This window comes from Bombina bombina, chromosome 6, assembly GCF_027579735.1.
Source record: "Bombina bombina isolate aBomBom1 chromosome 6, aBomBom1.pri, whole genome shotgun sequence".
In the NCBI taxonomy this organism is placed as follows: Eukaryota; Metazoa; Chordata; class Amphibia; order Anura; family Bombinatoridae; genus Bombina; species Bombina bombina.
The window spans coordinates 118735992-118760775 of record NC_069504.1 but is presented as its reverse complement, the minus strand read 5'-3'; the positions used below and the strand labels follow the sequence as shown (position 1 = coordinate 118760775).

Here is a 24784-nt window from a genome sequence, read left to right as displayed (position 1 = left end):
CTGATATAGGGTGTTGATGTCATTAGACCACACCCCTTCTCATTACAGAGATGCACATCACCTAATATGCTTAATTGGTAGTAGGCTTTCGAGCCTATACAGCTTGGAGTAAGACAACATGCATAAAGAGGATGATGTGGTCAAAATACTCATTTGCCTAATAATTCTGCACTCCCTGTATATATATATATATATATATATATATATATATATATATATATATATATATCTATATATATATATATATCTACATATATATATATATATATATATATATATAAAATATAAAGTGAATCCGCACTTTATGCAAAAATGACAGTGGTGACCAAAATATGTTAGGAAATCTGTACATGTATTACATCTCTACTTGATCTAATATTGTTAGCTTTATTCTATAAATAGGGCATATTTCCATCATTAAGATGATTTTCACGGGCCCCTTGCCAAAGAAATAGCTGTCAAAATTAAGAAATATTCCATCTTCTCTCGATAAAAAAGTGGAGTAAATTCAAAGAATGTTCGGTTCTCCTAAGGCGCAAAATAATGATAAATCCGAATTTCGGCGAGTAGTTTGGCGTATTCTTAAAAATACGACAGAAAAAGAGCATTTTTGTGCTTTGTTTGGCGCACATGTGCGCCTAGACGACAGAGAATAGAGTGGGAGAATTTTGCTGTCGTATTTGCTTATTTTAGGCGTATTTTATGAAGATAAATAGGAGAATGATTAAGACAGCGTATTTATAGGCTCAAATATAGGAGAATTACAATGATAAATTGAGCCCTTTGAATTTGATATGAATGATTTTTGATCCTGACACTCTGGCAGTTGTGGATTATAAATATGAGTGCAGGCTCCCCCTACCATTGTGTTTTATATAAAATAAACATATATACAGTGTATATATATATATATATATATATATATATATATAATATTTACTGTATATGCACTGCAGATATATCATATATAGTATAGAGAAATATGAATTGTCTGTATATATTTATTACGCACACACATACATTATATAACACAATAAAAGTTTGATTTGAATTTCACAGCTGTGAAGCCTAGAAAGGATCCCACCACACCAAGCTAAATTTAAGGTGTATAAGGGGTGGTGGCCGGCAGGGGGGAGGGCAAGTGGGGGGGACCCATTTTTATCTTGAGGATACTAAACCTGGGCCTAATTTTAAGGTGTCATTGGCTCCCTGGCACTAAGTTTGTCAAGCACCATCCTAAGAGATGTTCAAAAATGCTAAAAAGAAGGAAAAAAATAAATAAAAATAAATTCTTGCATTTTGCTAAAAAAAAAACAATGATTACACTAACAATAGAGCATTAGATCCTTTTTAAATGCAAGCATCAAAAATGTTTTGAAATATATCTCCAACACAAAATATATTGTAATTTGATTGAGACAGACCAAGGGTTATGCAAAACACACAAAATTATTATGGCTACACAGTCTAGCAGACAGAGACAGATCAATCAATGTTACAAATAAGCTAAGTTAGCTTATAGGGTCCTTATAAATTTATATTTTTTTATTGGGCATTTTCAAACCAATAAAAATATATTAGGTTGAAATATTTGTCATAGAAGTTTGAAATTAGGAGATCTAAGGGGTCGATTTATCAAAGGCTTTTGTCAGCCTTTGAGCCCCTACGGCTGCAGGTTGTCACAAGAGAACCTACACACCTTATTTAACAAGCAGCGGTCATCAGACCGCTGCTTTCCTAACCTTTCGCCACTTCTAAAGTGGGGAAAAAACAATCTCTGCGGTCTAATGCGACCGGGGAGATTAACAGCTCCTGCCCCAGAATGATTGGCTGTGTGCGGGCAGGGGGCGGTATTGCATCCAAACATAAAATAGCGCTGTGTGCAATGCTGAATTTGGCCAGGGGAATTCAGCCCACCAGAGGCAAGCTGCGGCAGACAGGGGCATGTATGTGTGCCCCTGTCCGCCTAAGATGGATAAATCGCCCCCTAAGTAGACAATTAAAACATATATAAGTCCACTTATTATGATACCCTGATATTTGTATTACATCTATGACCCATCAAAAACAAAGAAACATACGGCTAGATTACGAGTTTTGCGTTAGAGGCTATGCGGTGCTAACGAGCAATTTTCCCTCATCGCTCACTTACCTGCAGCGCTGGTATTACAGGTTTTTACAAACCCGTCATTAAAAGACAAGAAGTGAGCGTTGATTGGAACAGCCAATAGAATGTGAGCTCAATCCTATTGGCTGATTGGATCAGCCAATAGGATTGAACTTCAATCCTATTGGCTGATTGCATCAGCCAATAGGATTTTTTCTACCTTAATTCCGATTGGCTGATAGAATTCTATCAGCCAAACGGAATCTAAGGGACGCCATCTTGGATGACATCACTTAAAGGTACCTTCATTCGTCTTTAGTCGTCGGATGAAGAGGATGCTCCGCATCGGATGTCTTGAAGATGGACCTGCTCCGCGCCGGATGGATGAACATAGAAGATGCCATCTGGATGAAGACTTCTCCCAGCTTCGCTGAGGACTTTGGACCGGATTGGATGAAAACTTCTCCCGGTAAGTCGATCTTCAGGGGGTTAGTGTTAGGTTTTTTCAAGGGTGTATTGGGTGGGTTTATTTTTTAGATTAGGGGTTTGGGCTTGCAAAAGAGCTAACTGCCCTTTTAAGGGCAATGCCCATCCAAATGCCCTTTTCAGGGCAATGGGGAGCTTAGGTTTTTTTAGATAGTATTTTATTTGGGGGGGTTGGTTGTTTGGTTGATGGGTTTTACTGTTGGGGGGGGTTATTTGTATTTTTTTTACAGGTAAAAGAGCTGATTACTTTGGGGCAATGCCCCGCAAATGGCCCTTTTAAGGGCTACTGGTAGTTTAGTTTAGGTTAGGTTTTTTTTTTATTTTTATTTTTTTTTTATTTTTTTGATAGGGCTATTAGATTAGGGGTAATTAGTTTAAATATCTGTAATTTGTTTATTATTTTCTGTAATTTAGTGGGGGGTTTTTGTACTTTAGCTAATTTAATTTAGGTAATTGTATTTAATTTAGTAAATTTATTTAATTATAGTGTAGTGTTAGGTGTTATTGTAACTTAGGTTAGGTTTTATTTTACAGGTACTTTTGTATTTATTTTAGCTAGGTAGTTATTAAATAGTTAATAACTATTTAATAACTATTGTACCTAGTTAAAATAAATACCAACTTGCCTGTAAAATAAAAATAAACCCTAAGCTAGCTACAATGTAACTATTAGTTATATTGTAGCTAGCTTAGGGTTTATTTTACAGGTAAGTATTTAGTTTTAAATAGGAATTAGATCCTTTTTAAATGCAAGCATCAAAAATGTTTTGAAATATATCTCCAACACAAAATATATTGTAATTTGATTGAGACAGACCAAGGGTTATGCAAAACACACAAAATTATTATGGCTACACAGTCTAGCAGACAGAGACAGATCAATCAATGTTACAAATAAGCTAAGTTAGCTTATAGGGTCCTTATAAATTTATATTTTTTTATTGGGCATTTTCAAACCAATAAAAATATATTAGGTTGAAATATTTGTCATAGAAGTTTGAAATTAGGAGATCTAAGGGGTCGATTTATCAAAGGCTTTTGTCAGCCTTTGAGCCCCTACGGCTGCAGGTTGTCACAAGAGAACCTACACACCTTATTTAACAAGCAGCGGTCATCAGACCGCTGCTTTCCTAACCTTTCGCCACTTCTAAAGTGGGGAAAAACAATCTCTGCGGTCTAATGCGACCGGGGAGATTAACAGCTCCTGCCCCAGAATGATTGGCTGTGTGCGGGCAGGGGGCGGTATTGCATCCAAACATAAAATAGCGCTGTGTGCAATGCTGAATTTGGCCAGGGGAATTCAGCCCACCAGAGGCAAGCTGCGGCAGACAGGGGCATGTATGTGTGCCCCTGTCCGCCTAAGATGGATAAATCGCCCCCTAAGTAGACAATTAAAACATATATAAGTCCACTTATTATGATACCCTGATATTTGTATTACATCTATGACCCATCAAAAACAAAGAAACATACGGCTAGATTACGAGTTTTGCGTTAGAGGCTATGCGGTGCTAACGAGCAATTTTCCCTCATCGCTCACTTACCTGCAGCGCTGGTATTACAGGTTTTTACAAACCCGTCATTAAAAGACAAGAAGTGAGCGTTGATTGGAACAGCCAATAGAATGTGAGCTCAATCCTATTGGCTGATTGGATCAGCCAATAGGATTGAACTTCAATCCTATTGGCTGATTGCATCAGCCAATAGGATTTTTTCTACCTTAATTCCGATTGGCTGATAGAATTCTATCAGCCAAACGGAATCTAAGGGACGCCATCTTGGATGACATCACTTAAAGGTACCTTCATTCGTCTTTAGTCGTCGGATGAAGAGGATGCTCCGCATCGGATGTCTTGAAGATGGACCTGCTCCGCGCCGGATGGATGAACATAGAAGATGCCATCTGGATGAAGACTTCTCCCAGCTTCGCTGAGGACTTTGGACCGGATTGGATGAAAACTTCTCCCGGTAAGTCGATCTTCAGGGGGTTAGTGTTAGGTTTTTTCAAGGGTGTATTGGGTGGGTTTATTTTTTAGATTAGGGGTTTGGGCTTGCAAAAGAGCTAACTGCCCTTTTAAGGGCAATGCCCATCCAAATGCCCTTTTCAGGGCAATGGGGAGCTTAGGTTTTTTTAGATAGTATTTTATTTGGGGGGGTTGGTTGTTTGGTTGATGGGTTTTACTGTTGGGGGGGGTTATTTGTATTTTTTTTACAGGTAAAAGAGCTGATTACTTTGGGGCAATGCCCCGCAAATGGCCCTTTTAAGGGCTACTGGTAGTTTAGTTTAGGTTAGGTTTTTTTTTTATTTTTATTTTTTTTTTATTTTTTTGATAGGGCTATTAGATTAGGGGTAATTAGTTTAAATATCTGTAATTTGTTTATTATTTTCTGTAATTTAGTGGGGGGTTTTTGTACTTTAGCTAATTTAATTTAGGTAATTGTATTTAATTTAGTAAATTTATTTAATTATAGTGTAGTGTTAGGTGTTATTGTAACTTAGGTTAGGTTTTATTTTACAGGTACTTTTGTATTTATTTTAGCTAGGTAGTTATTAAATAGTTAATAACTATTTAATAACTATTGTACCTAGTTAAAATAAATACCAACTTGCCTGTAAAATAAAAATAAACCCTAAGCTAGCTACAATGTAACTATTAGTTATATTGTAGCTAGCTTAGGGTTTATTTTACAGGTAAGTATTTAGTTTTAAATAGGAATAATTTAGTTAATGATAGTAATTTTATTTAGATTTATTTAAATTATATTTAAGTTAGGGGTTTTAGGGTTAGGGTTAGACTTAGGTTTAGGGATTAATACATTTAGTATAGTGGCGGCAACATTGGGGGTGGCAGATTAGGGGTTAATAAGTGTAGGTAGGTGGCGGCGATGTTAGGGATGGCAGATTAGGGGTTAATAATATTTAACTAATGTTAGCGAGGTGGGAGTGCAGTGGTTTAGGGGTTAATATGTTTATTATAGTGGCGGCGACGTTGGGGGTGGCAGATTAGGGGTTAATAAGTGTAGATAGGTTGCAGCAACATTGGAGGCGGCAGATTAGGGGTTAATAAATATAATGTTAGTGTCGGCGATGTTGGGGGCAGCAGATTAGAGGTTCATAAATATAATGTAGGTGACGGTGGTGTCCGGAGCGGCAGATTAGGGGTTAAAATTTTTATTATAGTGTTTGCGATGCAGAAAGGCCTCGGTTTAGGGGTTAATAGGTAGTTTATAGGTGTTAGTGTACTTTTTAGCACTTTAGTTATGAGTTTTATATTACAGCGTTGTACCATAAAACTCTTAACTACTGACTTTTAAATGCGTTAGGACTCTTGACGGGGTAGGGTGTACCGCTCACTTTTTGGCCTCCCAGGACAGACTCGTAATACCGGCGCTATGGAAATCCCATAGAAAAAAGACTTTATGAAGTTTACGTAAGTTGTTTTGCGGTAAGGACAAAGAAGTGTGCGGTGACCCTAAACCTTCAAGACTCGTAATAGCAGCGGTAGCGAAAAAGCAGCGTTAGGACCTCTTAACACTGCTTTTTTTACCCTACCGCACAACTCGTAATCTAGCCGTTAAATTGTTATTACTATGAGAAAATGATGACACTTATAGATTGTTATGTCTCCATAGTTAAGAGTGTTATAGGAGCTTTTTTAGAGTCACCCCCCCCCCCATAGAAAAGGCTGTATTAAGTATTTTCCATTGTAGAGACCTGCAGGATGGACAGACAAAGGACTGCTCATTCCCCACACTGAATTTTGTCTTCTTAAGAAAAAATTATGTAAAAAGAGGCTAAGGGAATATTGCAGATAACCCCATAGTAGGAACAGTTATAGGATAATGCTGCTAGTATGATGTGAGTTCTGCAGTACTTTAGTTGCTTCACTTTTAAGTTGCACGAGTTTGATGTTGACCTTTGACCCACCACTGTTGAGAGCAACAGTTCTATAGTTATGCTGAGGTTCTGTTATCAGCTTGCATTACTCTGGAATAACCCTGAATTTGAAAACCAGTAGAACCCTGTGCAAAAGCTTTCCTAACAGATTTGTACAGACCTCTTGAATTGTCATAATTCTAAGGACAAGTTTAATTCACCCTGTAGATAACTGAAAAACATTGTAAGCCTTGTGTAAGCTTTTTATAACACCTATTAAGACTAATAATTTATAGTTCATCCTACGGTCAATATCACTTCCTGTTGTACAGTATGTACAGGAATGGAGTGAGATTATCATTATCTACAAGCCTGTGCATGCTACACTCTTTATTATGACGTATTTAACACATGGAGAAATCAGGCCCAAAGGGCTCTCATCTACATAAAACAAGTTTGCTACAAATAGTCCAAACATATATTAATGTTTAATTATTTTTTTTATATTTTTCCCTCTGTTTTTACATAAATTCTTGTTTTTTTATAGAGTGCAATTGTAATAATCATTCTGACAAGTGCCATTTTGATATGGAAGTGTTCCTGGTCAATGATGAGGAAAGTGGAGGTGTATGTGAAGACTGTCAACATAGCACAATGGGCAATCAGTGTGAACTGTGTAAACCATACTTTTATCATGATCCTCTCCGAGATATTTCTGATCCATTAACTTGCATACGTAAGTCTACCTTTTTTTACATGTAGTGACCTTTTTTTTAAATTCTTGTAAACAGTTATAGTCTGCAGGAAAATAAAACATTTAAAGGGACAGTCAAGTCCAAAAAAAAAACTTTCATGATTCAAATAGGGCATGTAATTTTAAACAACTTTCCAATTTACTTTAATCACAAATTATGCTTTGTTCTCTTGGTATTCTTAGTTGAAAGCTTAACCTAAGATGTTTATATGCTAATTTCTTAGACCTTGAAGGCCGCCTCTAATCTGAAAGCATTTTGACAGTTTTTCACCACTAAAGGGCATTAGTTCATGTGTTTCACATAGATAACATTGAGCTCACGCACGTGAATTTACCGAGGAGTGAGCACTGATTTGCTAAAATGCAAGTCTGTCAAATGAACTAAAATAAGGGGGCAGTCTGCAGAGCAGAGGCTTAGATACAAGGTAATTACAGAGGTAAAATGTGTATTATTATAACTGTGTTGGTTATGCAAATCTGGGGATTATCTATCTTTTTAAACAATAAAAATTCTGGTGTTGACTGTCCCTTTAAAATCCTGTTACTTGATAGGCTTATATATTAATAATTATAAAACTTTGTTCTTTATGGTAAATTAAACTCATAGGGCTTGATTTGTCATGAGTTGAATGCCCTGATCAGTTGCACGCTCACTTATTTAGCCTGCAACTATTTATGAGGCAGTGGTTTAAGCCGCTGCTTCATAAACCCTCTTCACCAACTGGAGGTGGCGGATGAAAATCAAAATGGATTCTTGCACTGCGAGATCTGTTGGCACTCTACAAATAATTGATAATAATAATAATGATTCATTTGACCAGATGATTGGGGTGGCATTGCATAAGTGTTAGCTCATGCTGTCATAAATAAGGCGAGTATATGAGCCCCACAATCTGCAATGGAATGCCTACAGGTTCACAATATGTGAATTCTGTCTGTTCGCAGATTGATAAATTATGCCCATAGAGTAGCTTTGGATTTAGTAGTGTATTTACATGTAAGCAAAATATTACAATTAGTAATACCACGTCTCTGTAGGCAACTTGTGTTCCCAAATTATATATAAAAATCAGACAAGCCAATAAGTGGGTGGCAATGTAACCAAGCTGTTGTGCCCAAAAAGTGATATATTATTATTTGACCCACGATTAAGGCAGGAAAAACTTCTAGCTGTTAATGTTCTTTAGAAGTGTTCTTTAGATGGCAGGTTGGTTTACCTGGGGATTTAATGGGTCATAAGGTTGTGTTGAGGAAGCTGTGTAGGTAAGGTTGCCATATTGCCGCTTTAAAGAAGGAAAAATATTAAAAATACATTTGTCAGGGTTCTTATTGTGAAATATTATGCAAAACATTTCTTTTAAATAACCCCCGACATATGTATTTTTTAAGTGACCTTTCTTAAATGGGCAATATGGCAACCCTATGGGGTTGATTTATCAAAGGCTTTTGCCAGCCTTTGAAACCCTATGGCTGCAGGTTCTCACAATAGAACCTGCATGCCGTATTTAACAAGTAGCGGTTATCAGACTGCTGCTTGTTAAAGCATTTCGCCAACTCAACAGTGGCGAAATTCAATCTCCGCGGCCTAGTCCGACCGAGGGGATTGACAGCTCCTGCCCGTGTGTTATTGGCTGTATGTGGGCAGGGGGCGGGATTGTACTCAAGCGCAAAATAGCACTCGTGTGCAATGGTAAATTCCTCCAAGGAAATTCTCCCCGCCAGAGGCAAGCTGAGGCGGACAGGGGCGCATATATGGGGGGGATTAGTTGGGGAGGGGACATGTAGGGAGGATTCCTAGGGTTCTAGGATCTCTAATCAGTAAAAGGCTAATAGCTAAATGAGGGCTTGAGATAATAGCAATAATTTAGTATTAATAGTGGTAAGGGACAAGTTAATAGTACTGGGGTCTGGAATTAATAGCAATAGGTTTACTGGGGTTATAATGGTAGTTTGTAAAGATAGGAGACCATGGTTAATAGAGATACATGTATAGGTACCAGGGTTGATAGCTATAGGAGGGTCTGATTTAAGGTGGTAAGTTTAGTATTAATAGTTATAGGGGATCTGGGGTTAAAATGGTAGAGGGGTAGGTTTAAGACAGATAGGAAGGTAGAAGTTAATGTCAGTTAATTGTGATGGTGATCTTGTGAGTTTAAATTTAATTGCAACTTGTATTTAAAATCTGGCTAAAGCCATTATTATTCAGTGAATCAGAAAAAGTGTATTGTAACTATATTGAAAATTAGTATTGGTATATTGGTGTAAAACAGTAGACATTTTAATAAAGCCCAATATTTAATGCAAACAAAATGTCACACATAGCATAATGGCAACATTAGCATGCTAAGTGAGCAAAAATCTTGAGCATGTTACTTATTTAACCCCGTGTATACACAGCAAATAGCAAAAAATAATATGACTTTAGTTGTAGCAATTCAAATTTAAATAGAACATTAATACTTGCATCAACTACATTGTTTTCTGCACAGACAGAACAATACTAACACTAAATGATGTGATGAAACAACTGCAAATAATTAAATGTATCAGTAAAGATCACATGTGTCTTAAAGGGGCGATGTAAACCTTAAAATCTTGTTTGGAAATAAATCTGAGCTGCTATTAAACTAGACAGGCCTATTATGTGTCCTATTATAGGACATAAAACCAATCACAATATATAAAATGAACTAAAAGTTGTGAAAACAATAAAAAACAATAAAAATTGGTAACAAAAAGTCTTAAAAGTCCAACAGATGTGTGCTGTGTAAATATAAACACCACGAGTCAGCTCTTCCTCCTGCTGGTTGATCTGGTAAAGAAAGAAGAAGGGCGCCTCATGGTGCAGAAAGTTTAAAAACATATTCATCAGAATAAAAATTCCCTAAAGGGTACTCACAATGAATAAAGCACTATAGATAAGTGCTAGTAGAGCAAGCTGGATCTCAACAGTCTCCTGCTGACTGGCCACCTGGGCTTCACATGCAATCAGGATCCCTCTAAGTGCAGGGTTGGCTGGCCTCTTGTGTTTGGCAGACAGTCTGGGTTCCTCTTGGTTGGAGGGGTTAAAAGTAATCCCTATGAATTAGATGTATGCTGTTCCTTTAATTCTGGCATGGATTTCATGACCGACCAATGAACTTTGCAGTGCCTTGTTGCTCCAGAAGAGGTAATCAAGATGGAAATTGTAATTTTCCCAATCCTCTGAAGACAGACATCAGCCTTCCGCTGTATCTTTAGCTAGATGTGACTCAAATTCCTACTTCTAACTTTAGAACTAAAATGAACCATAACTACAATCCCAATCCTTGACCCTAACCTCAATTCCTAGCCTAACCAGGTTCTAATCCTAAACCTAGAACTAAAATGAACTGTAAACATGGCTCAAATCCCTGACTGTAATCCTTGCACCAAAACTTTTACCAAATTCCTAATCCGAATCCTAGGCCATGACCCCATGCCGGGCCCTAACCCTTGCACCATCTCTTACCTCAATTTCTAATCTAACAGACGTTCCTAATCCTTACCCTATCATTAAAATGAACCCTAAGCATGACCCAAATCCCTAACCCTAAACCCTTGCACCCACCATAACCCCAATTCCTGATCCTAAATGAAGTACTAAAATGAATCCGAACCATGATCTCAATCATTAAAACTAACCTTTGCACCTGTGCTAAACCCAATTTCTAACTTAACCAATTTTCCTCATCCTAATCCCATCACTAATATGAAATCCAATTGTAACCTCCATCCCCAACCCTAATTATAACCCCTGCCATAAACTCAATACATAACCTCGTCAGATGCAATATTCCAGGAATGGGATAACTTGGGTGGTAATATCATTGTATAATTGAGAGATCTCTGTCCACAACATGGCCAGTCATGATTTTATGGCTAACTTATTTAATATAAATATTGTGAAATTAATTGTATTTGTGTTACTTTTGTTAATTTGCCCTGCAGCTTGTGACTGTGACCCAGATGGAACACAGAATAATGGCTTATGTGACAGCAACAATGATCGAAGACTTGGAACTATTGCTGGTGCATGTTTATGCAAAAAAAATGTGGAAGGGCTCCGCTGCGACCAATGCAAACCTGGATATTATGGCCTGACTGCCAATGATCTCTGGGGATGTCAGTGTGAGTAACTGGAGTATAGTACAATGGGTGCTGGTCCACTAGCATGTGATTTCAAGTACATAAAAATTGGGTTAATAAATTTAGGGTCAGATTACGAGTGGTGCTCTAACAGTTTTGCGTGAGCGAAAAGGGTTTTTTCGCAGATGTTTGCATGTGTCAGATGTAGCGTTCGTTTTACAAGTTGAAAGAATACATGATCGCTTGAGCCCAATTAAAGTATATATATATAGGGCTGGGCTATATGGGCAACAATGAAAATTGCAATTTTAATTTCCATTTTCTTATAAATGACTATAACACCTTTATTTTTCAATAAAAAAAATGTATTTAATACTACAGATTCTTAATGTACATGTTTCTCAATGTCCAATAGACTCTGGGAGCATAAAAATACAAACCACAAAATAGTTAAAATAATATTAACTGCCTGTGCTGTGGTTACATAGTAGACACTAGCCAGTTCTTAGGTCTTCTGACACAACACTGTAATTTTTTCTTGGACAGTTAGTCTAGCTGTGGTACGATTAACATATGAAACAGTGTAAGCATGGAGAAACCTGACTGACTTTACAGCAGTATGATTTGTGTATAAGTGCAGTAAAGGTAATAAAATGCACACACTGCTGCATTTGTTATTCATTTAGATGAGTGACTGTCCAGGCAAACATGAAGGATGTGGCATTGACAAGGTCAATCCTGACATCCAACAGCCTGCCATACTACATCACACAGCTATTCTGTAGTACATAACAGAACACTAAGATCAGTTATAGTTACAGTACATAATACAAACAAGTGAACTCAACACATGCAAAGCTAATTGAAATAGAATTAGCTGGCCAGTTCTTACCACATTGTCCTTGTTTTCTTGGGCAGTCAGTCTAGTTGTGGTATGAGTAACATATAAAGCAGAGTGCATGGAGAAACCTGAAAAGAACTGACAGTCCAGCAGCATGATTTGTGCTTCTAAGTGCAGTAAAGGTAATACAATGCACACTGCTTCATGTGTTAGTCATTTAGCTGAGTGAATGTCCAGGAAAACATTGGAGATTTGTCACCGCTTGACCACCACCACACCACTGCTTGACCACTGCCTCACCACTCCCAGATGAATGCTTGTTGCTCCCACACACTCTGCAATCTCTGCAATAATGGCCGTTTCGTGTGCACTCTCAGGTCCGCCCACAGCCACACACTGGTCCGCCTCTCATCCTCCCTCTCCACCTCCGTTTTCATGAAAAACAGGGAATTTAAAAAAAAATGCATACTCTCACGGTATTTAAATCGAGGCGATTAGTCACGGTTTTAAATCGTATATATGTGATTAATTGTGCAGTCCTAAAATATATATATATGTATACACTGTATGTGTGTACATATATATTTATATGTGTATATATTTATTTACAACCATAAAGACACATATAAACACATAAATACATATGTATATGTTACAGGAAAAGTCAGAAATATGGGTGATCCTCATTACCCAAGCGGCTGTGGGTAAAGCCCGATGTAGTGTAATTCCTCTATCTACACTATTTTTTTTGCCTCTGCCTGGGGGTTCAAGAAACAACCCCCCCGATCCTCTGGCATCCACCCCAAGTGAACCTTTGGGAATGAGGTTTACAAGGGGGACTTTGCCCCCAATGAACCCCCCAAGTGAAGGCAAAAAGATAGTGAAGATGTGTGAATTACAGTGTATCATATACAGTATATGTCTGATGTGGTGACTCGATGCACTCTGAGAAGATTTACCATGTTACATCGGGCTTTACCCACAGCCGCATGGGTAATTTACCCGCAACATATACAGTACATATATATAAGTGCATTGGATCCCTTAGCAGTCAAATCGATGAAAACATGAAAAAGCATATTTATACAATATTCATATTTAATAAAGTAAGAACAACACGGAAGGGGCGACAATGGTAGAATCCAGCCTGTCTCTATGGGCATAATTGATTGCCTTCACCACATGTGAGTATCCTGTGTATATTGGGGTTTTGTGGTGTTCTCAATCACCATTGATCTGCACCATTGGCGCCTCTATACTTTGTTTTACATTTTATATTTAATAAAGTGTTTAACTGCATTTACTTTAAATATTTCATAATCAAATGTTCTGCAAATAGCAGAATATGCTCTATGTATTTTAAATAGATGCTCATATACTGTATATATATATATATATATATTTATTTATGTACAAAAGAAGATGTCCAGGCACTTCTCTGATAAAAAGTCCAACCTTTATTTCCAAATGTAAAAACAAAAGGTGTCTACAGCTTAGCCTCCGTACTGACAGACTGTGCAAATGTGTGGACAGCTGGGTTCCTATGCAGCAGACATGTTTCGTGCCTGTATACACATAGAGTATATATATGTATATATATATATATATATATATATATATTTATTTATAAAATCATCTATATATTTAGTGCTGAGGAATCTGTTGGCACTCTACAAATAACTGATAATAATCATAATAATATATACTGTATTAATATATAAGTATAGATATATGTTGTACCAAAATACCATCAGATATACTGTATGTAGAAATATGTTTTTATAAATAAATAGAACATATTCTGCTATGTGAAGAACACTGGAATGTGAAACATTCATATTTTCATGTTGGGTTAGCGCACTTAAGAATATCCGATCAGGTTTGTACGCGAGTAGGGTGTTTTTTCACACTTTTTTGGTCCATTAACTTCTATTTGGAAATACGTTAATGCGTGCACGATATCCTAAATTTGGCTTTTTGAGTGCAACGGTTTAGTGCGTGAGCGAAAACTGTTTACTTTCAACTTGTAATACGAGCGCTACACGACGTGCACAAAAAGTTTACTTCTAGTAGAGTTAGTGCGTAAGCAGAAGCATTAAATATTGCTCCAATTATAATCTGGCCCTTAATATATAATGAATATTTGTTTAAAAAAAGTTTTCATATTAAAAAAAATCTCTTATCTATAGTATACCATGCATTATAGTCAGTGCCTACAGATTAATACTTGTGTGGATTTTTTGCAGACTGTAACTGCAATCCAATAGGAAGTTTGCCAAACTCAGTATGTGACCCTGTTATTGGAAAGTGCTACTGTCAGAACTTTACAACAGGCCGATATTGTGAAGAATGCCAAGTAAGTATCAGAATATCACATGTCCTTTGGGAATAGCTACAATGCTCATTAAACTAAAATGTCCTAGATTCTATATGAAGCCCAATTTATAAATGTCAACATTGTTTGCAGAAATGATCAAGTTTAAGCAGTTTATTTTGAGTTTGACAGCAAAGGGGCAGTACAGTCAAAATTAAACTTTCATGATTTAGATAGAGCATGCAATTTTAAACAACTTTCCATTTTACTTCAGTCTCCTAGTATCTTTTGTTAAAAAGCATACCTATGTAGGCTTAGGAGAAGCTATCTAAAACACAAGGTAAACAAGGGTGCCAAAATGGCCAAGCACAGTCTGTCTCAAACCGGTATGATATAGTGTACAGAGTTTTAGATGCAAGAGCAAAAAGCAAAACAATATTTTAATGTAAAATTAAGGTCTTATGTATATATATAGTGAGTACACCCCTCACATTTGTAAAATATTTTATTATACCTTTTCATGTGTCAACACTGAAGAAATGACACTTTGCTACAATGTAAATTAGTGAGTGTACAGCCTGTATGACAATGTAAATTTGCTGTCAATTCAAAATAACTCAACACACATCCATTAATGTCTAAACCGTTGGCAATAAAAGTGAGTACACCCCTAAGTGAAAATGTCAAAATTGGGCCCAAAGTCTCAATATATTGTGTGGACACCATTATTTTCCAGCACTGCCTTAACCCTCTTGGGCATGGAGTTCACCAGAGCTTCACAGGTTGCCACTGGAGTCCTGTTCCACTCCTCCATGATGACATCATGGAGTTGGTGGATGTTAGAGACCATGCGCTCTCCCACCTTCCATTTGAGGATGCCCCACAGATGCTCAATAGGGTTTAGGTCTGGAGACATGCTTGGCCAGTCCATCACCTTTACCCTCAGCTGCTTTAGCAAGGCAGTGGTTGCCTTGAAGGTGTGTTTGGGGGCTTTCTTGTGCATCATCTTTAGAAGATGCTTCCTTCTGGGACAACAGCCATGCAGACCAATTTGATGCAGTGTGCGGCATATGGTCTGAGCACTGACAGGCTGACCCCACACCCCTTCAACCTCTGCAGCAATGCTGGCAGCACTCATACGTCTATTTCCCAAAGACAACCTCTGGATATGACGCTGAGCACGTGCACTCAACTTTCTTTGGTCGACCATGGCGAGGCCTGTTCTTAGTGGAACCTGTCCTGTGAAACCTCTGTATAGTCTTGCCCATCATGCTGCAGCACAGTATAAGGGTCTTGCCAATCTTCTTATAGCCTAGACGATCTTTATGTAGAGCAACAATTCTTTTTTTTTTACCTGCTCCCCATTCACACCTGAGACCTTGTAACACTAACGAGTCACATGAAACCAGGGAGGGAAAAGGGCTAAATGGGCCCAATTTGGACATTTCCACTTAGGGGTGTACTCACTTTTGTTGCCAACGGTTTTGACATTAATGGCTGTGTATTGAGTTATTTTGAGGGGACAGCAATGTTACACTGTTATACAGGCTGTACACTCACTAGTTTACATTGCAGCAAAGTGTCATTTCTTCAGTGTTGTCACATGAAAAGATATAATAAAATACTTACAAAAATGTGAGGGGTGTACTTACTTTTGTGAGATACTGTATATATAAATATATATAATATTATATAGACATACAGGTAGATAGAATGCAACGATGAATAAATGAAAGGTAATATTATAACTTAGAAAGGCTATGAAAATAAGTACAATTACATAGCATGATTTTTAAAAGCATATAGATTGAACATATCAATTATTCAGCTAAATAACAGAAAGAAAACAAAAGTTCTACTCTTGCAAATATGTTCTAAATCCAACACAACAGAGCATAAAATTAGAATTTACATACAAAAAAATGCCTTAAAGGAACACTGAACCCGAATGTTTTCTTTCGTGATTCGGATAGAGCATGCAATTTTAAGCAACTTTCTAATTTACTCCTATTAACAATTTTTCTTCATTCTCTTGATATCTTTATTTGAAAAAGAAGGCATCTAAGCTAAGGAGCCAGACAATTTTTGGTTCAGACCCTGGACAGCACTTGTTTATTGGTGGGTGAATTTATCTACCAATCAGCAAGAACAACCCAGGTTGTTTACCAAAAATGGGCCGGCATCTAAACTTACATTCTTGCTTTTCAAATAAAGATACCAAGAGAATGAAGACAAATTGATAATAGGAGTAAATTAGAAAGTTGCTTAAAATTGCATGCTCTTTCTGAATCATGAAAGAAAAAATTTGGGTTCAGTGTCCCTTTAAGCTTGATTGAGATGAACAAGCTGAGCTCCCATGAGTCTGAGAATTTGTTTAAGGGACAAGCAGACTATTGAGAAGGATAACAATTCTAATTATGTAACAAATGTAATGACACAGATCCAGTTATGTTCCCATTGACTGATGCATGGTGAGAAGGGAGGAGTATGACAAACATTAATACTATAGAACACCATGTGCTGCAATTTCTTTAAGGGGCATAAAAGAGCAAAAAGAAAATGTTATAATTTGTTAGAGTGTTTTCTCATTGGCCTATTGCTTGTATATACCTGTGTGCTTACCTACTGAAAAGAGATTAAAGGGACATTAAACATTTTGAGATGGTAAATGATAAATCGTATATATATGAAAAAACTCCATTATATACTTTCATTATTTATTTTCTCCCCTTTTCCTGTAATTCCATTCTGAAATTGTGAGCTTTTCACTTTTCTGTTAGAAATGGAAGTGCAGAGCACTGTTATATTCCACACACCCATTGGCTACACACACTAGTGACCTATTTATAACTGTATCTAATTTGGTTCATTCTCTTGACATCCTTTGTTGAAAAGCATATCTAAATAGACTCAGTAGCTGCTGATTGGTGGCTGAACATAGATGCCTCATGTGATTGGCTCATCCATGTGCATTGCTATTTATTCAACAAATGGTATCTAAATAATGAAGCAAATTAGATGATAGAATTAAATTGAAAAGTTGTTTAAAATTGTATTCTCTCTATCTGAATTGCGAAAGAAAAATTTGAGGTTTCATGTCCCTTTAATTATATTTTTTTGCATTTTAGCCTGGTTACTGGGGACTTGGAAACAGCCTTTACCCTTGCTCTTCATGTAACTGCGATATAGGAGGAGCACGCAGTCATTTGTAAGTATAACATGTCTAGTCAGTATATTCTACCTGAACTTTAGATTACAACAAGAAACGTCAAAGACTGGAAATGTAGGGACAGTAAACACCTTGAGATGTTTGTATGCATGTTTACCTACAACTCCCTTCAGTTCCCATAGGCTTTAATAATAGTGAAGGATGGAGATTTTGTAATGGTACTTTATGGAAGTCATGACACCCAAAAAGATAAACTGATTCCCTCTGTAATAAAACACTGCTAAAATACCTTAATCCAATAAATATAAATAAATATAAATTAGTTTTTCTATGTCCTTTATCTATGGGGAAATATATTATCCAGTGGTCTTTACATTGTTAAAGGTGACAAATGCTGAAAGAACATGTTTAAAGGTGCTAGAGGCAGTGGAGGACAACTCTTCAAACTTAACCACTTTGGCCTTCACCCAGACAAAAAAGATAGGGTGGAGAAGCGCACAAGACGCAAGACCACTTATAGTGTAGTATTTAATTACAGGGGAGTAGAGGTGGAAAACTATTCCAGAGCCTCCCTTCATTTATTACATATGATATTATTTATACCCTAAAATGCCAAATTATGAATGCTTAGGGGCCTATTTAAGATGGTGCGAGCAGACATGATCCGATATAGCGGATCATGTCTGATGCACATCGATAAATTCCGGCAGCATACACTCTCACAAAAACTGCTGGTGCAATACCGCCCCTGCAGATTCGTGGCCAATCGCTAGCAGAGGGTGTCAATCAACCAGATCGTATTCGATCGGGTTGATTTCTGTTGATTTCTGTCGCCACCTCAGAGGTTATGGACAGGTTTTGGCGAGCCTGAAGGCTTGTCTGAAACACGGGGCATCAAGCTCCATATGGAGATTGATAAATATGCCCCTTAGTGTTTTTTAAAAGAAAATACTACATTTCATTTTTCTCCAACATCATCTTCCTTTCTCTATTCCATTTTTTATCTTTCTCTGTTCCTTTCTCTTTCATTCCCCCTTTTTTCCTCTGTAGACGCTTTTGTATCCCACTGTTCACCTTTCAATCTTGCAGTCTTTACTCCCTTACCACCCTTTTTCCTCTCTTGTTATAGCACTCTATAACAAAAATGACTGAGGGTGATATAAAGGTCAGGCAATAGATGAAGTATCTTATTATTACATGGTCAATACAAGATCCAAATCTAGCAGACTGTGAATCACCAGAAACCTTAAGAAGAGGTGAAAGTTTAGTAGGCTTTTTTTCAAGTATGCTATGATTTTACTACTGATATAAGCTAAGCATAGTGAAACAGTAGTATGGAACTCCATTTGCAAGTATGCTACATATACAAATATACTCATATTTCTTCATATTAGTGAATGACTAGCCTGCACTGACAGACAGCACTTAACCCCTAAATGACCAGCAACGTACCCTGTATGTCATTGGTATTTCTATGGGGGGGTTAATAGCGCAGTATCAATGCCAGTGGCAAGACCGCGCTATTTTAATAAGCATGCAGGGGGGAATGAGGGTTCAATAGTGTGGTCTTGCCGCTCACAGATAGACCTGCGCTATTACAACCAAACAAACCCTTAACCGTCAGCTACGTACAGGGTATGTTGCAGTCGTTAAGATGTTAATTATCTGTGTTTTGTTGTATCTGTACATATTCTGACCATGTACACTGCAGGCAGGACTCTATAAGTGATCACTAGAGGTGCATAACTTTGTATCTGAAAAGTTCTGGGCAGTGTGGGAGGTCATGGGTTAGAAAAATAATAATCCCCAGCAATCCCAGGAAAGTGGAATTTCCTAAACCCTGTAAAAATTTTGCATTGACGATGAAACAAACGCACAGCCATAATACCAGGTGTGGGTTATTAAAGCAGTGAGTATTTACACGTGCAGCATCATAAAATCACAGATCCCACGGTTAGTAACTGAAATAGTCTCTCTTTCTGTAACTGGATTACCCAGCTGAAACAGGAAGTGACATAAACAAGCTTCTGGACAGAAAACACTACAGAATATGGGAGGGCTACAGTAAGAGCAGCTCCACCAAGTATAATAAATTGCTGGTTTAGCGCAGGCAATTCTTTTTTTACAATATTATAAGATCCAGGTGTTGGGGACATCACCTGCACTGAATCATTGAAGCCACTAAATGGAGCTGCTCTTAATACTAATTATAGGAAAAGAAGAGAAAGAAAAAAGGAAATGTCAGAATTGCATAAAAAATGTCTATGGAAAAGTCTCCACTAGTGCCTGAATTTTTTAAAGTGTTCCTAAAAAAAAATTACTAAAAATAATAATTGATACGCACATGAAAAAGATTATGATAAAAAAATAAAATAAAAGAATGGCAGAAATTATTTTTTATTTTTGGGGAGCATTTTAATTGTTGGGGTAAAGCCCATGCCACCCATATGGATGATGGTTAAATGGTAAGAAGTGGACTGCGTGTGACCAGGCAGGAACTAAGAGTAGAATTAGTGAAAGGGGAGTGAATTGAAGCAGAGTGCCCTGACCATGAGTTACCTGCTGGAGAATATGACATCTAAATCTAGGATTTCTAAAAGACATAACTAAGAGATAGCAGAAAATGTTATAAAGAGGATACAGAGCACAACATGTGGGGTGAAAGAAGGACAAATAAATATAGAATAGGTGACTGTTAAAACGTTCATTTTAAATTATTAAGTAGCTTTTAGTAACTATTAATTTATACTCATTATATCGGCAATACTTGGTTTCACTTTTTATTCTCAAAATGAACTAGAATTAATTAGACTGTTTTTGCTCGCTCCTGTATACAGATGCTCTCTGGCACATGGTCAGTGCGACTGTCTTCCTAACATCATTGGTCGTCAGTGTAATCAGGCTGCACCTGGACATTTCTTCATACCACTGGATTATTACATATATGAAGCAGAAAATGCCCAGCCACTGTCAACCTCTCAGCCTTTTGTAAGTACCTACTATTATAGCATGGCCCCTAGAATATATCTGTGGCACACAACAACAACTTCCAATCCTCTGAAAGAAGTCTTATACATATTTCATAATTGATGCATTTGAGTTTGCACAAATAAGTACAAATCTACAGTTTATGTTGTGTTTTCTTTAAATATTCATTATTCCAGTGCACCTGTATCTTATTTAGGGTTTTCTATAGGTTTTTTATAATTTTTTTGGATGATATCAGACCATGAAAAATCCTCTCTTATATAGTATTAGGGGCCGATTTATCATACGCTGTTGCCATTTATCATTGCACAAGCAGATCTTGTGAACTGCTTGTGCAAAGCCGCCCCCTGCAGATTCGCAGCCAATCGGCCACTAACAGAGGGTGTTAATCAGCCCAATCGTATGAGATTGGGTGGATTGATGTCAGCAGCCTCAGAGCAGGTGGAACAGTTAAGGAGCAGTGGTCTTAAGACTGCTGCTTCATAACTGCTGTTTCCGACGATCCTGAAGGCTTGCACAGAAACAGGGGCATCAGGGGCTAATCGGCCTTTATACGTTGGCCCCCTAGTTTTGATTTCATTGTCTAACTTCAGCTTGTACCTTTGTACTTTATTAAATGCACACTGTACTGAAAATGTTTTGTAAATACTTTTCTCCTTAGTATGTTCCCAATAATGTCTTATACCAGCTGCCAGGTATTAAATGTTTTCATAATTGCTGCTTTAGGTTTATACTTTCAAAGGAAATAGCTGGTTTTAAAACCTCCACCCATCTTTGAAAAACCCTGTACATTTATTACTATGCAGCTGGCATAGCCAGTAATGAAAACACACTATGAGGGGAAAAAAAGTAAACAACTGGTCAAAACAGATGATAAGTGTCTGAGTCTGAAAAAAACCTGAAACGACTATGTAGTGCACAAAAGCTTGTATTGTCTAATAATTTTAACTAAACACTCAAAATATTGCAATGTAAGTTTATGGGTGTAAAATGATGTACCTGGAGAGTAAATAAATATGAACAAAAATAATCATAAGTTTTACTTAAACAATATAGGATATATCTAGAACAAGAGAGACAGAGGGCGCCACATAGTGCAGATAAATACAAGACATGATGAGAGGTTTGTAGGTATACAGATGTCCTACTCATGTGGTAAAAAGCACTGATGTGCAGTATAAGCAGGCCGAGTCCAAAGAGTCGCTCAGCAGACTCCCCAGGCACCTGGATCAGATGGTCTCTTTATCCCAGCAGGGAAGATCCGAAGTAGCAGTATAGTGCCCACGGTCTTCTTTGCCGTTAGCAAAGAATAGTGTTCTCCATGGCGCAGTCAGTCAGGTGTATAACCAACAGGGAGCCCCAAAAAATGATCAATCCAGGATTAAAAGAATGCAGCAGCGATGTAACAAAACATCAAAGGTTTATTTAAAAAGTTTAAAACCACATTAGCAATGCGTTTCTCTGTGTCACAGCACGGTTTCATCATGATAGCCTGATGAAACCGTGTTGTGACACAGAGAAACGCATTGTTAATGTGGTTTTAAACTTTTTAAATAAAGTTTTGATTTAATTAATTATAATCATTTTTATTATTTTGCATATATTTTTTATCATTTATTACTTAATATTATTTTCTGGCGCCTCTTACTGATACCTGCCTGCTTCTGGTTGCCGGCTGTGTATCTGTCCTCAGTGGCGTCACTAGGGTTGGTGTCACCCGGTGCGGTAAGTTATGGTGTCACCCCCCCCCCCCCCGGAAAGCAGACACACACAAAAACACAGGCACACACACATACAAACACTCAGACACACTTAAAAACATACTCAGATGCACACACAAACACTCGGAAACACACTCAGACACACACACACAAAAACTCAGACACACACTTACAAAATATGTAAACTGCACTGCATTAATTATGAAGCTCATGCCTAGAGCTGCTCCCTGGCTCAGCAGAGCATCAAATCTAAGCCTGTCAGTGCACAGCCCCGGGCCGCGTGCCTACCGCTTCTTATGGCCAATCACCTCTGCACTCTGCCCACCCCCAGACCCCCGCCCGCCCTCCTACCTGTTCAGTGTGCACTTAGTGTACCGTAACCGTAATGGTCTGGTGGGCATCATACGTGGCTCCTTCACTTTAAAGACAGTGTCAAACAGTCATGCGGTCAGGTGCCAGGCATCCCCTCATGATTTGCCAGTTCCCGTTTAGAGAGACAGCACAGCAGTGAGTGACTCCACTGCTCCGCATGTCACTGAGCAGTGAGCACAGATAGGCAGGCAGGTTTAGGCTAGCAGCGCAACTTTGCAAGCCCCACGGCATGCCCACAACATTCATAGCGAAATTGGGCAGGGGAGAAGCAAAGTACAAACAAGCAAAAGCAGCCGGGAAAACTATTTGTTGAAATTGCAGCACTGGCTCAAGGGGCAAACAATTGTGTGTCTACAACTTCCCCAGTCCCACAAATGTTCCCAAATGCCAGCCCCTCTAATAAAAAAAAATCTATGCATCTCAACATTGTATTTCTTTGAATTTCAATAAAATTAAAAAAAAAAAAAAAAAAAAAAAAAAAATTTTTTTTTTTTGGTGTCACCCCCTGGAGGGTGTCACCCGGGTGCGGCCCGCCCCCCCCGCCCCCCCCTAGTGACGCCACTGTCTGTCCTCTCAAATATAGGATATAACAAATGTTGATAAAAAATCTATCTTTACTACTTAAAAAGACAAAAAATTCCTTCTGTAACTCTCACTCCTACTAAAATCCCCCACATTCCTTCCAAAGCTTTCATGCACCTACTAGTCACACCTTCACTCAATACCCTACCGATACCACTTGTCTCACAAGATATACCCAACAATGACCATTCATGGGCACTATCCTGATATACCCAGCCATGTATACCAGCCAAATGACCCCAATTTATACCTATATATCAATTCATATATATTTTACATTAACATTATATGTATATATATATATATATATATATATATATATATATTATATATATATAAATATTTAATAATAATAATTACATTTTGTTCTATGTACAGAACATAGGAATGTACAATATGCTTAACACACTTCGGGTTTCATGCTTTAGGTCTAACGGTTTTAATTTAGTTTAAAACAAATGTAAATGTTTCAAAGCAAAAGGTGAAAAGTTCACCTGTGGCTACATACTTATCCTAACGCTCTCTGGATAGCGAGCTAACCTGATCCTCTTTTTGCAAGAGCCCTGGACACGCTAACAGAAGGCTTAGCAGTTTGGCTCCCAGAACCTGCACTAAAGTTATTGCAGGTCCTGGGTGCCGAGCGTGCTAAGCCTCCTGTTAGCACGGTCTCCAGAATGCAATAAGGTAAGTATTATGCTTTAAAATGTTGTCAGTATTTTTGGTACGAATGTACATTCGTCCGAAAACAAATGCACATCTTTAAAATTTAATGTAAATAATTATTATAGATGTACTAAACTATTCTAAAAAATATATAGAATAAATATGTATATTTGACAGTATCTATAATAATTATTAATAATTATTAATATTTTTGTCAATATTTCATATTTAATATTTAAATTATGTGTGTTAAGATAACTAATTCTTCATGTGCATTAACCCGACACCATGTTAGACCTAAAGCGTGAAACCCCAAGTGTGTTACGCGTATTTTACATGCTTTTTCCTATAAAAAAATATTATTAACCCCTTAATGACAACTGACGTACCAGGTACGTCATGCATTAACAAGCAGTTAATGACAATGGACGTACCTGGTACGTCAGTTGTCTAAGAGAGTGCTGGAAGCGATCGCAATCGCTTCCAGCAGCTCTCAGGGTATTGCAGTGATGCCTCCATATGGAGGCATCCTGCAATACCTTTTTAGAAGACTCCGATGCAGAGAGAGCCACTCTGTGGCCCTCGCTGCACCGGTAGTGATGGTGCCGGTTCGTTGGTGGGTGGGAGCGTAACAGGGAGGCGGGTGGGCGGCCCATCGCTACCCGGCATCCGGTTCCTAGAAGTGCAATGTGCACGCCGGGTGCCGGGAGTAGCTATTGGTGTTATTAAACTTTTTTTTAATTCTTGCACATACATACTGTTACTTGTAAATACATATTATTATTATATAATTTATGTATGTG

The 24784-nt window shown here is 37.7% G+C and overlaps 1 protein-coding gene across 1 annotated transcript in view; it reads left to right on the top strand.

The window, feature by feature from the left end:
• Nucleotides 1-24784, top strand: part of LOC128662698 (laminin subunit beta-4-like) — a 315199-nt gene that overhangs the window by 87790 nt on the left and 202625 nt on the right. Inside the window, exons 10-14 of the mRNA XM_053716585.1 lie at nucleotides 7018-7206; nucleotides 11194-11373; nucleotides 14419-14528; nucleotides 17615-17694; nucleotides 20493-20643. Coding sequence (XP_053572560.1) covers nucleotides 7018-7206; nucleotides 11194-11373; nucleotides 14419-14528; nucleotides 17615-17694; nucleotides 20493-20643 — 710 coding nt within the window. The remainder of the gene's footprint in view (nucleotides 1-7017; nucleotides 7207-11193; nucleotides 11374-14418; nucleotides 14529-17614; nucleotides 17695-20492; nucleotides 20644-24784) is intronic.